This window comes from Rhinopithecus roxellana, chromosome 17, assembly GCF_007565055.1.
Source record: "Rhinopithecus roxellana isolate Shanxi Qingling chromosome 17, ASM756505v1, whole genome shotgun sequence".
In the NCBI taxonomy this organism is placed as follows: domain Eukaryota; kingdom Metazoa; phylum Chordata; class Mammalia; order Primates; family Cercopithecidae; genus Rhinopithecus; species Rhinopithecus roxellana.
Window position 1 is genome coordinate 89,746,689 of NC_044565.1, and position 14,179 is coordinate 89,760,867.

General features: G+C 49.7%; 1 protein-coding gene across 6 annotated transcripts in view; it reads left to right on the forward strand.

The window, feature by feature from the left end:
• Positions 1-803: 803 nt before the first annotated feature.
• Positions 804-14,179, forward strand: part of LPIN1 (lipin 1) — a 141,462-nt gene continuing 128,086 nt past the window's right edge. For 3 of the 6 annotated variants that reach the window (XM_030920689.1, XM_030920692.1, XM_030920690.1), the window contains exon 1: positions 861-988. In XM_030920689.1, coding sequence (XP_030776549.1) covers positions 908-988 — 81 coding nt within the window. In that variant the 5' untranslated portion in view covers positions 861-907. Of the gene's footprint in view, positions 989-14,179 lie in introns of all 6 variants that reach the window. The other 3 variants (XM_030920696.1, XM_030920693.1, XM_030920691.1) reach the window with 2 other exon arrangements.

Here is a 14,179-nt window from a genome sequence, read left to right on the forward strand (position 1 = left end):
CCACCTCAGCCTCCCAAAGTGTGGGATTATAGGTGTGAACCTCCGCACCCGTCATGCATCTTCAATGTTTAGCACAGGTCCTGATGCGAGAGGTATTCACCAGGAGAGCTGTCGTGATGATGGATGGGGCTGAGTGCCTGCAGGTGGCCTTGGGGGTCACTGGGAAAGTGGGTCCAGAGTGGTGTGCCGTGCTCAGGGCCATGTGGGGAGCACAGCACCCCACTGGACCTGGCTCTCCTGACGCTCCGCGGGGTGCCGAGGCGATGCAGAGGGACAGAGAGGACTCCAGAACCTTTCACGCGAGACAGTGGTAGAGTACAAAGTGGAGGGATTGTTGTCTAGAAAGCACCATTTCCAGCACTCAGCTCGAGAGGTGGTCTTTCCCTCCATACCTCCCCCCAATCGCCTCTGGAGACAGAACATCCCAAGACAAAATCTGGAACAAAAGCGGACAAATCTGGAAACAAGTAGAGCAGGAGAAAAGCATCCCGGGAGCTGCGTGGCCTTGGGGAAGTTACTCAGTTTCTCAGTCCTGCTGCCTCTGATGAGCTGGATTGGGGAGGGCAGGGTACACAGTGCCCCGTGGCTGGCCGGCAGGGATCATTCCCCCCTCTACTTTCCCCTTCACAAAGTTGACAGAAACTGGCATCTTCTGGAAGCTTTGCCTCCTTGGTGTTGTTTGTCAGCTGGTCCCCAGGTAGGAGAGGATTTGCAATTCAACACTCTGCTCTTTTGCTGAGCCGTGTGACTTGGCCGGGGCTCCTGGGACTGGTGCAAAGGGAAGCACCGCCTGCCAGGCTCCGGTGTCGCCCAGCCCAGCCTCCCAGTCTGTGAGCCGGTGTTGCCTGGGGGACATTTCTCTCCTGATCCTGGGTGAGGAGGCAGACAGCACCCCACAGGGAGGGCCATGGGGGAACAGGACGGCATTCGCAGCTCCAGCTGGGAGACCTCGCAGGGCAAGAGCTCCCCAGACTCAGCTTGGTCATGGGTAAGGGCCACCTTGTGGCCATCTGCAAACACAGCCCCTGTTCTTCCTCCTTCCATCCCCAGGTGTCTGCGTACTGATGGGACACGGGGATCATTTGCACCCAGAGCGCCTTGTTCAGGATAGGTTTGTGCATTCACGCTTCTCCAGATAAGTGACCGGCCCAGCTTGCTCCTCCTCACAGGCTCCTGTTCAGGAGGCTACATTTATAGAGGAGGTTGTAGAACTTATTCAAGAATTCAAGGGTTTTTTCTTTGCCTTGGATGGAAAATGCATAGCGATTGCTTTATCTTCAGAATCGGACTTCAGAGCTTCGTGAGTGCCTCTAGACCATCAGGCACTGTGCTGGAACGCCCCTGTCTGTCCAGTTTGTGTGCGGGCCAGGAAGTGAGGTGTGGAGGGTTGAAGGGCCCCCTCCAATATGATCATTTAACCATAGCTGTCTCTAATAATATGCTGTGTTGGCTGTGGGGCTCCTGCGGACCCCAAAGCCAGCGGCTGTCCCTACTGCCCTTTTCAGATCTCATCCTAGCAACCAAGGCTTTTTTGTTGTTGTTGCACAAAAGTAGTTATTTTCACGAAAAAGCCCAAAGCAGGAGTGGAGGGCGTTCAAACAACCCTAAGTGGCAGTGAGTCCCGAGGCTAGGGCCTGGGCCAGAATTCAGAACCCTGCTGTTTCTTCCAGAGGCCAGGGGGTTGGGCTGTAGTGAGGATAATGTGTCAAACCACCGCTCCAAATGGTGCACTGGGGGACACCTGCTGTGGTCCTCAGCTGCAGAGGCTGAGATAGCAGTGGAGAGCATTCAGCATGCTTGGAGGGCAGGGAGCCCTGGGGTTTTCTGCATCCTAGGGGGATAGAGTGGGGAGGCAGGCCAACCTCCCGCTCCTGGACCCCAAGCACCTGTTGCCTGTCACTTCAGTCAGCTCCATCCTCAGGGCAGTGCCTTCCTGCAGGGACAAGAGGCCCTTCTGGGGCTGGTGCCCAGGCTCCAATGCAGTGAGGGCTGTCTAGGGAGAAAGGAGGCATGGATCCTGCTCACATCTCCGCACTGTTTTGCAGCTTGGCCCTTTAGGCAAGTATTTCCTGAATGGGCTGGAGGCCTGCAGGGGAGAGACATCAGGCTGGTCCACAACATCCCTCTACATCATGGGGACAGGAGCAGGACCTCCTCTCGGGAGCCTGGTGCAAGCGAATGACACCACGCTCAGATTAAGTAGCCTATTTTTGTGGTTAGTCGAGGATTACAATGGCTTTGTCTTGTTTCCATTGCTGGAATGTCTCTTAAGTTTGTCCAGTGCTGACTGGGAATGGTACTCGCATCTGCCAAGTGGGCAGGTGAGGCTCTTGTGAAGCTCTGCCACATGCCCCGCGGGACTGACTCTCTCGCCAGCCCTGAGACGCAGGTGTCATTATCAAGGCATCTCTCTCACACAACCCCGGCAGGAGGGCAGCACAGCACTGCGATTCCCATTTGACAGCTGAGAAAACTGAGGTGATGAAATTGGGACTTTCACACAGCACCTTGGGAGGGGAGTGGTGGAAGATGGGAACAGGAACCCAGGCCTCCTGGGGCCCAGCCCAACCCTCGTTCTCTCCTGCACCTCCCTACAGATGTGGAAGTTTGGATTTAATACTGATTTAATGTCATGTCTGTTTTCTGCTTGTGCTTTATTGGATATTAATTATTTTTCTGATTATAAAAGCATGTTCATTATAGAATATGTAGCATATACAGGAAAGTTTAAATAACATAAAAGCCTGGAGATGTTGTAAACAGAGGTGGTGCTTCCTTCACTGAAGGCTTCTTGTAATGAAGCTGCAGAAAGGATGTCAAACCCGCCACGTGTTCCCTTGTATTCCATGGCTCTTCCAACCCCACAACCTTCCTCTGTGTTTGACAAACGCTTGTCTGTTTCCTCTGTGTTTGACAAACGCTTGTCAACAGACAGAGGGATACTATGCCCCAGGCTAAAGCCCTCAGCAGGCCCCTTGGCTGAGCCACTGTGGTCCAGATCCCCCCTACCCCTGCCCTGGCCATCTCTGTGCGGTGCCCATGCCTTTTGCCTCAGGGGAGGCAGGCCTCCATGGCTCAGAAGGGTGATGGGGGCAGGGGGAGTCTGGCCCACTTCCTCTCAAGCTGCAGATCTGGCTTCCTGCAAGGCTCTGCTTCTGAAGGGGGCCTGGTGGCCTTGGCCTTGGCTCAGGTTGGTGCTGTACCTGGAGGAATCTGACCTGCTTGCTGAAGGGTGGCTGCAGAGCCGTGAAACTGGGAGCGTCACTGGGAGTTGCTGCTGGTGACTGAGTCTGGGACTAGTCCTTGGAGGGCAGGGAGGGCTGGACCCAGAGTCGGGCTTCGGCAAAGCAGAGGAACTGGTACCTAGATCAGGCAGGCCCCCGATGGACTGACAGCAGTCCAGGAATGCTGAGGGGGGATGCAGGAGATGTGGGTGGGAGGGGCAGGAGCTGCGACTGCCCTGGCCAGAAGCCCAGGCAGTGCTGACTGGCTTCTGGGAAGGGTAAAAGTGGCTCAGCTGCCATGGGGCTGTTTTCATTCCTGGGGCTGGAAAAGGGCAGCTGGCGGCAGCGTGAGCCCTCAGAGGCACCTGCTAAGTTGGCGGCATCACCTGTGCTGTTGGCCACGGCCATTCCCAGAGACTCCGGGCTTGGTCTCTGCGCCACAAGTATTTCTGGGTCCTGAATATGTACAGAGTTCTGTGGTGGGGTGCAGGGGGCGTGATTCAGTGGGGGGGTGTGTAAGGCCTCATCTCTCCCTCCTCTGCAGGAGTTCAAGGTGGAATGGGAATGGGTGGGGCTGCAGCTGGCCAGCCACAGAGTTCACAGGGCACAGGTCAAGAGTGATTCAGCCTGGCAGGGCCAGAGGAGGCCTCTCAGAGAAGCTGGCCTTGGAGGAGGAATAGGATTTCAACAAACAGAGCTGATGGGGGTGGAGCTTTCCAGGCTGCGGGGTCAGCTTGAGCAAAGGCTGGGGAATGAGAGTACAGTGTGTTCCCCTAAAGCTAAGCCTGCAGGGGTTGTTCCTTGGGCTGTTGGGACATTATTTTTTTCTTAGTTAGGGTGTGTGTGGTGGCATTCGTCTTGGTCAGGCGCCCCGTCTATGAAAGATAGCAGGCAGTCAGGGGCCAAATATGTAAGACCCAGAGTGAAGGCCAAGGTTCAGGGCCATGAGGCCTGGACTCACACCCCAACATTGTCAGTTACAACTTTTGATTTGCTGAAGACTTAGTTGTCTCATCTATAAAATGAAGCTTATAATACCTAATTATATACTACTCACAGGTACTTGATAAACAGTAGCTATTATTAATCCCAGCACTACACCTGAAAGCAGATGGCCTGTGGGGACAGGCTGGACTGTAAATACAATGGTGCCAAGACACTGAATCCATTTACACCGGCCCAGCGGACTCAGAGAGCCCTGTACCGGAAAATGCATGGAGCCGGATCCTGCATTTGTCTCTGTATGAAGAACTCTTGAGTTTAGTCTTCCTCTAGTCACTTAGCTTGGCATTCAAGGCCTCTCAAAGTCTGGCCCCACCTCACCCCCGATATGGTTTGGATTTGTGTCCCCTACCCAAAGCTCCTATTGAATTATAATCTCCAGTGTCGGAGGACAGGCTTGGTGGGAGGTGATTGGATCACGGGGGCGGACTTTCCCTTTGCTGTTCTCATGAGAGATCTGGTTGGTTAAAAGTGTGTAGCACCTCCTTCTATTCTCTTCCTCTTCCTCCCGCTCGAGCCATATAGGACGTGCTGGCTTCCTCTTCGCCTTCTGCATGATTGTAAGTTTCCTGAGGTCTCCCCAGCTGTGCTTCCTGTACAGCCTGTGGAACTGTGAGCCAATTAAACCTCTTTTCTTTATAAATTACCCAGGTTCACGTATTTCTTTATAGCAATGCGAGAACAGGCTAATACACCCCCGTCAGCTCTGTTCTTTCCTTGTACCACGTCCCTGTGCTGCTCCGGGATGTGCTGAGCCAGGTGTGTTAGCTGGGTCTCCCGGGAGGTGACCATTCAGGACCCTGGAACCATTTTATCACCTCCAGTCCAGGTAGGAATTGGGGCCCCATCTACCCAGAGCTTTTGTTTGCCACCTGAGTTCCTTTGGCTGCACCAACCAGAGGCCTGAACAGAGGCTGGGCGATGTCCTCTGGGGCCCCTTTCTACAGGGACCTCTAGAGCGCATGCCCCTGACGGTGGCCAGGTGTGGAGACAAACCCAGGAAAAGGGTCCACTTCTCCCAGACCGCGAACCCCCTGAAACGGCTGTGTGGGCTGCCCCCTGCTCCTCGGAGGGCTCTCGGGCCAGCCTGAAGGCACTGGCCCCTGGGGTGTTTGTTGTGGGGGAGATGGAGGCAGAGAAGAAAACTGCAGGCCTCCGTGGGGAGCAGGGCTTTGGGCCTCTGTCTCCTCTCAGCGTCCTGGGTCCGCCCCACTCCGCCTGCAGGTGAACCGTGGGGAGGCCTTGAGCGCCCCCTTGAGGTGACACTCTGCCACTACACCTAGGAAACCACTTACCTCCTGGAAACCCAACCATGGTGTCTGATGTGACTTTTCTTAGTGACAAGAAATTAGGATGAGCACGAGCAAAGTCGGTGATCACAGGGGAGCAGCCAGGCCAGTCCTGCTTAAACTCCCTGCTGTTACATGTTTGCGATTGAACTCGTAGCAAGCTGGGAACACATCCTGTCCCCAGCACAGACACCCACCTTCAATCCCTTCTCCCCCGCACCGGTCACAGCCCTAGCCATCCTTCAAGGCCCAGCTCAAATGCTTCCATCTCCATACCATTTCAGTTCATGGTTGGGGATAGGAGCTCCCGTCCTCCCATAATGTAACTTGCCTAAAATTTCTTTGTTTCGCGATCGTCATCTTTCTGCTGCAGACAGATTCTGTTCTCCTCTGTAAAGTTGGAGTGCAGGAGACATGGCTCTGAACACAGCATTTAAGTGACAGAGATAGTTGTGATCATGTCCCAGTACATATTTATCCGTCTTCTGATCCCAGTAAATGTCACACTCCCCGGGGAAGTGAGAGTGTCACCATCTCAGTGTCCCCACAGCACCTAGCACAGCCTCCCAGACTGCCCAACCCAGGGCAGACCCTTATCACAGGAATGCAAGTCCTTGTTTGTCCGGGTCACTCAGGTTTATGCCTATTGTCCTGTAATTATTTATGGCACCCTCTTTTGCTGTCATAGGTGTTGGATTGGAGCAGTCACCCTATTTAGCACACACCTATTAAGCCAAAGCACCTCAGTGTGTAGCCTTCCCTCACCCAAACCTGTTCCCAAAGGTCCTTTCTCACCGCCTACTTGGGTGGCCTCAGTAGTCTTCCCGACCCCTCTGGTCAGGGCCAGAGTGGGGAGCAAGTGTCTAAAGCAAGACCTTCAACAAGGTCCCTTCCCTGAGAGACTCAGTTTGTGATGCTTGTGATTGTGAAGCTCAAATGGGTTATGTGACTCCACATACTCCTCAAACTGTGGTGTGCTCTATTATTGCCGTTTAACTTGTCAATGTTGGTTCTGCACCCCTGCAGGCCCTGTAGGGGCTGCAGAAGCCACACTTGATCTGGAATTTCAGTAATAGCCAGCGAGCTAAGAACCACATAAAATAATGCAGATCATATAAAATGCATCGTGTAATTTTGTCTTCCAATAGTTAAACATGCTCAAGCGTGAGAGAATGGGCTGGGCTTGGCTGGGTATACTTGAAATGAAGACTCCAGACATGGGGAGATGGGAGCAGTTGAAGGGAGGCAGCCCATGAGTCGACTTTTGGGAGCAGATGGCCTGGAGTTGAATGTGAGGGATGGGGGCGAGGGACTGAAAAGGAAGAAGAGAAATAGGGAGATCTGAGATGGCTTTTACTCTGGGAAGTAATGGGTCCGCCCTTCTTTGTCCCTGCCTCCTGCCTCCTCCTGGACTCTACGCAGAGGAGAGAAGATGGGGCTGTGGTCATCGAGGTAAGCAGATTTGCCCTGCTCTGCCCTGCACTGCCACTCTGTTCCTCCAGGAGGGCTGGTGTTTATGTGAACGTCCTGCTGCACCTGAGGAAGGGGCAGGTGTGGTGAAAGCCAGGCTTTGTTGTCCAGGTGCCCTGGCTTGGAATCCCAGCTCTGCTGCTTCTAAACTGGGCTGCGACCTTGCCCAAGTCACCTTGAGCCTCTCCGAGCCCTGGGCTCATCATCTTTAAACTGGAACTGATGACGCTGCTTTACCAGCCCAGCATGGGGGTGAATGAGGTGAGCTCGGAAGAATCTTCTTACTTTTCTCATAGCAGCTGCATGAAAGGTGGATTAGAAGAAGCTGCCAGGCAAAGTATCCATTTACTGAAAATTCAGTGTGAACTGTACAGTTTGTGAACCTCTGGCAGGTGTCACACTGGCTCTTGTGATCCGAACGGCAGCTCTGGGTCTGAGTTGGCTTCTGGAGTTGGAGCCCCCACCCTTCCCAGTGCCAAGGCTGATTCTGATGTAAGCAGGTGTGTCTGCTAGAGCAAGGGCCAGCCAGGGTGAGGGACTCTCTTTCCTCTTGGGCTCAACCAATCCTCCCACCTCAGCCTCCCGAGTAGCTGGGACTACAGGTGTGTGCCACTGCAACCAGCTAATTTTTTAAAACAGCTGTTGTAAAAACAAGGTCTATGTTGTCCATACAGGTCTTGAACTCCTAGCCTCAAATGATCCTCCTGCTTTGGCCTCTCAAAATTCTGGAATTACAGGCATGAGCCACTATACCTAGCTCTCTTGTTTTTGAAGGAAGAACCAGAGTAACACAGAGCTGGAGGGCTGCTAGGCATGGCATAGGTTATTGGTGCCAAAGTTTACACTGACCCATGGTGAACAAAGAAAATAAGACAATGTTGTGGGGTAGATATGTTAATGTGACTTGGCCCATTCAAATTCCTTGGGAAACACTGTTATTTATCCTGGGAGAAGGCACTTTCTATTTTGGGGAGGTTAACGTATCTTTTATGAAAAGAAAGTACTGTCCCTCCCTCCCACCCTTCCTTCCATTGTTTTTCATTTTTTAAGTTGAAAAGTTGACAACCGTATGTCAGTTACCATGCATGCTCCCTGAAATGAAAATTATAAAAGATAATTGTCTTTTCACTCATTTGCTTATTCTAGTAATAAATATTCACTAGGTGACACTGTGGCTGGCACTCTTCTAAGCACTGGAAATGGGTCGTGAATAAAACAAACATCCTGCCCTCCTGAAGCTTACAGTCCAGGTGGGGGAGAAAAGAATAAGCAAGTGTCTAAGTAACACGCATATCAGATGGGGAGTGGGATTGTGGAGAAAAAGAAAGTAAGGGAAGGCAACAGGGAGTCCGAGATGGAAGGATGATGCAATTTTCAGTGGGGAGGTTGGGGAGGCCTCCCTGAGAAAGTGACATGTGAGTAAAGACTTGAAGGAGCTGAGGAGTGAGCAGAGGCTCAGGAGGTGTCAAGGGCCCCGAGGCTGAAGCATCTTGGCAGGTTTGAGGAACCCCAAGAGGCCAGTGTGGCCAGAGCTGAGAGGATGAGAAAAGTAGGAAGAGATGGTGTGAGAGTGATGTGGAGGCTGGCAGAGCACAGGCCAGCATGGAGGCACTGGCCTCGATCCTGCCTTGGATTGCTATGTTAAGGGGACCTATCTCCTGGGCTTTCGGGCAGGGCAGACATGGTGGACCTGTTGGGAGGCTGTTGCAATAATCCAAGTGGGAGGGGATGGTGCTTTTAACCAGGTGGTAGCAGAGAAGGGTTTTGAACCGTTTGCTCAAATAAACTCTTTAGAATTTTATTGTGCCTCAGTTTACCTTTTAACAGAATTCAGATGAGAAATCTAGGCTGGAGATACAACTTCAGTCCCTGAAATACAGAGTTTATGAACTCCAGATCTGGTGCATCCTTTCGTTTTACAGACGGGTTACCGAGTGCCCCACAGGGTAGCAGGTGTCTTTTCTAGGCATGCCTATGGCAGAGCTAAGACTAACAGTCACTTCCTGACTTCCCATTGAGGAATGTGTGTAAACTCAGGTACCATTTTGAGCTTCCCTTTGCATTTAGATTTGGAATGCACTTGGTCTTGTTTCTCTTTCCAGAGATTTCCCTCTGTGTCTTTTTTCTCAGCCCTTCACATTCTCCCCGTGCCTCTGCTTATCCAACCCCGTTTCTTCCTTTGGGGTTGCACTCAATTGACAGAGCTCTTGCAATGTCCAGTGATCCTTCAAGGCCTTGTGTAAGTGCAGCCTTCAGCCTTCTCCTGGAAACCCCCCAGCTGGTGGGATGCCTACATTCTCAACCACCCACCAGCTTGCTTTTAGAATTTGGCCCCTACTTTCTATTGTGGTTATTTTGGAATGGGCCACTGGCACATAGCAAGCACCCGGAACTTGCTGAAGAAACAGATGCCAGAATGAAATGACCAGTTGAGCGTGCACAGGTCTTTGGTGAGCTTTGGTCTGCTCTGGGCTTCATCAACGTGCTGAGGATCCCCGACCCCGCTTTTGGCACTTATCATGTGATCATCCACAGCCCCTGGGCTGTCCCTTTGAGAAAGCCCTGCCCAGTGTGGGTGGGATGCATCTGGAGAAGGGAGAACCAGAAAGTGGGTGGGCCCAGAGCACTCCAGAGGTGCTCTGCAGTTAGCCCCCAGGGTGAAACGAGAGAGGAAGGCTAGAACGTTGGGTTGGACGGACTCCGGGAAAGATGGAGGCTGGTGGGGAAGGACGGTGCTGGAGAGTCTGGCATGCCTGAGGACTGTGTGTGTTGGCCCTGGACGGAGGTTGTGTGGTGAGTTTTGTGGATGGGTCGTCCTGGTTTAAAGGGACAGGAACACGGTGGGCAGCCATAGCCTGGGCGCCATGGGCAGAGCACGTGTCCATGGGAAAGAGCATTCTTCTTCTCACGCGAGCAATGAGATGCCTGCGGCTGTTCTCCAAGAGGGTCTGACCCTGACTTTCTGCTCTCATCACCCCATGTGAGGACCTGTGAATATGCCCCTCACAGTGTTTGCAGTTGGAATGTGTGTCCATAGTGATGAATCGATATGGATCTTTTTGTTGGGTAAGTAGAGCCCAGGCACTCACCTTTCCTCTTCGGCCCCAGCTGCTGGGGGCAGAGTTTTGTTTGGTGCTCAAAGGCAGGATTATCTACAGTCTAGATTTCAGGAATCATTCTCTCCACTCCCTCCCGGCATTCTGAATCCAACTCCATTTCATAGCTTTTGATCTTCTTCCTCTTTTTTTTTTTTTTTTTTTTTGAGATGAGGTCTTGGTGCATTGCTGAGGCTGGAGTGCAGTGTGATCAGAGCTCACTGCAGCCTCAAATTCCCAGGCTCAAATGATCCTCCCACCTCAGCCTCCCAAGCAGCTGGGACAAGAGGTACACACCACCGTGCCCAGCTAAGTTTTAATTTTTTTTTTTTTTTTGTAGAAATGGGGTGTTTCTATGTTGTCCAGGCTGGTCTTGAACTACTGTCTTCAAGTGATCGTCCCAAAGTGCTGATTACAGGCATGAGCCACTGGGCCTGGTCCTGATCTGTTTTTAAACGATCCTATTACACACTTTTGTTCTTCATCATGTGCTTCTTGAGATCCTTCTTGGCCTTGATAAAGTATATAAGCAAATAATACCGAAAGTTTGAAATAAATACGACTGCGAGACTCTTGTAAGCTGCTCTGCAGCTGGGCTCAAGGAGGGGCAGGGGGATATGATATCTCCTACAGCATGGACAGCAAGGCAGGGACAGGGGGCTTTGCCTCTGAACTTGGGAAGAGTTTATTGTTACTAGGATGAAGAGAATGAGACTCTGTAGAGGGGGAGAATTGCATTTAGTAGGAGAGAAATACAGAGAATCTGAACAGTTCAGAGAATCTGGTTCTAGCCTTGACCATGTGGTTTTGACCAGGCCTGCAATACATTTGTAGCAATGGCACCTTCCCCATAGGGCTGTCCATAGACTGCCTGAGACCCTGTGTGGACGCTGCAAGCACAGGGGTGCCCTCAAAAGTAGCCAAGCTCACCAACACTCACGGGGGAGGCAGCATTGCAGACCAGCCTTATCAGGTAGGTGGCTTGTGACATGCACTTTTATTAAATGAGGCCATGGCAGGGCTGCAGCTAAGTCTCTACAGTTTATGGTCTGCATGGAGTGCTGGCCAAGAGGACGCTGGGGGCGGAAACCCAACCTGTGCTTGACTCATCATGCCCGCTGGGCTCTGGGACTGAGGCTGGATGGGACAGTGAAGGGGAAAGGGCACCTTATTGAAGTCTGTCCACTCAGAGGTCCTCTTTGTTAATTCTGCTTGGAGGCACTCTGAGTGTCAGTGGTGGCCCAGGGAGTTGAGCCTCTCCATAGTTCTCAATGCTGCACTCTGCGACATGGAATTCTTGTTATAGCTGAAAATATCTGCAGGCCCCTGTCTATACATGGAATAAGAATGGAGCAACTTCTGGAGATAAAAGGACGGAGAGCTTGGAGCCCTCCCTTCTCAAGCTTCCTTTCTTTTCCCTACATCAACCCTGCCACCTCCTTGCCAGCTCCACCCTTCCTCTCCCTACAGTCACCCCAGGGCTCCTTGCAACATCCTTTGAAACTCCTAGAGGAAGTAACCTCCCAGAGCTACCACTCTGGAGTTGCAGGCTGGAATTCCTTTTAGAGCAGCACGGAGTAACAGTCTGCAGACTTTCTGCACGGCAGCGGCTAGGAGGATCCAGTTTCCATGCCCTGCTATATTTTTCAGGCCCCGCCTGTTCCTCATTTACCCCATAAAAAGTGCAGCCTTTCACAGAAACATCTCATTGCGGTCGCTCGGGTCCCGGTGTCCTGGCCCAGAAATACCCTCTAGAGGGCGCTGTCACGCTGAGCCCCGGTACAGGACACACCGGCGCGGAATAGGGCACCTCGCCACATGCAGAGCAGGCAGGGAGTGTTGACAAATGGAAAATGAGGTAATACATACAACATTTTCAACCAATAATAAGAGAGTTTTGTTGAAATTCTTGAGTGAATTCTCTTTATCTAAGGATAAGGTGATTTGAGTTTCAAAACAGTTAAAAATAAAGGAGAAAGGGACTTGGCTAGTTGGTGTCTTCACCTGATTTGACCCAGGCAGAAACTAAGTGTATTAATAGCCATTTGATAGGCACTTCCCAGTTAATGGTGAAGCAAGACGAGGTCAAGTTCTAGTTTTTACCTAATTGGAAATGCCCACTGGGTGAGAGGTCAGCAGATAGAAAGAAAAGGAACAGTAAGTCTTCTACGCTGAACACTGGATTTGAGCAGCCGACTTGTATAATGGTACTTGGCAAACACGACTTATTCCAAATTTATGGATAATTCAAAGTGTTTCCAAAATGATCAATGTCCAGGTTGATTATCGTTTTTGTTTACTGAGTGCTCTCACTCCATGCCAGTGCCCTACGAGACATTTTCCATATTTTGTCCTGCCGATCCTTGTAAGAAACACACAGGTAATTCTTAGCCTCAGTTTACACATGGAGGAGCTTTGAGAGACTAATGAACTGCTCTGGTCGTTTCAAAGTATTCTGATTTTTTCGCATTAATTGCTGATGGCTAAGGCTTTGGCATCTGGAAGTTCTACAATGGACTTTTGAGGCTTAGCATAATTGTCTTAAATATCATCTTGTTGGTTTTAGACCTGACAGGGTCCTTTCAGATTTTGATTTTGTTATCCAACATACTGATTTTGTGACTTCTAAAAACCTGACTTGCTTTCTTTTCTTGACTTCTGTTGAATTTATAATTTAAAAATATAATTTTTCTATCCTCTCTTCTGTTTTTGCTCAGTTAATTCCATAATCACAGAACAAAATTATATTCTTTTAGTGGTTCTCCTTAGCTTTTGAAAACGTACCTATAGGCTGAGCACGGTGGCTCACGCCTGTAATCCCAGCACTTTGGGCTGAGGCAGGCAGATTGCTGAGGTCAGGAGTTCAAGACCAGCCTGGCCAACATGACAAAACCCCATCTCTACTAAAAATACAAAAAAATAGCTGAGCGTTATGGTGTGCGCCTGTAATCCCAGCTACTTGGGAGGCTGAGGTGGGAGAATTGCTTGAACCCGGGAGGCGGAAGTTGCAGTGAGCCAAGATCGTGCCATTGCACTCCAGGCTGGTGACAGAGTGAGATTCTGTCTCAAAAAAAAAAAAAAAAAGAAAAGAAAAGAAAACATACCTATATAACAAACATTGTCTAACATGGTTTAAAATTATTTATTACTTCTATACTCTTGCCAAACAGGGCCTAGGCCTCAGCTCACTTTGACAACCATTGGATACACCCCTATCTTATCAGTCTTGTCCAGAGGTTTAGTTTTTGTTTTAAAGAAAACCTAAAAATTTCAGTTATTGTTTTCAGTAAAAAAAATGTTAATTATAATATGTCCAATCTCTTGTATCTTTATCTGTACTTTTTGCTGTTTTTTGTATCCCACACCTTTTGTCTGAGTTCATGATTTGATGATTCTTCTAGGGACACAGTCTATGGAAGACAAATGTCTGTAGTTTTTGTTTATCTGAAAATGTATCCTTTTTTTTTTCACACTTTCTTTTTCTTGAATGGCGATTTATGTCATTATGAAATTCTAGGTCCACAGTTGCTTCCCCTCAGTATTTAAGGAAACATGTCTTCCTTGAGACATTTAAACGTTATCCTTTGCATGTGTGCTCTAAGTTTCACTGTAATGTGTAGGTGTAGATTTATTTTTATTTACTCTTCTCAATGTTCAGAGTCTGCTTTTTTACTCATCACTCATTCATCAATTTTGGGAGATTCTTAAACATCTCTTCAAAACCTTCTTCTTTGTGATCTCCTTAATTCTCCTTTCTGGAACAATTAGACACAAATTTGAACCTCACTGTATCCTCCATGTCTCCTAGCTGCTGCTTTATTTCTTTCTTAATCTCTTTGACTTGCCGTGCCTATTGAATGCTTCCTTACTATATTTTACTTCATTAATTCTCTCTTTTATGCTTCCTGTTAGGTTTTATCTATCATATTGATATTTATGTTTTAATTTCAATGACTATGTTTTTCATTTCCAATATTTCTAATAGATTCTTTTCCCTTATTTCATTGTTTACCTTTTGATATCTGTTTCATAATTTCTCTTCTTAATGGAGGTTATTCCTTAATCTGTGTCTTTATGTGTCTCAATTATTCTCACTTAA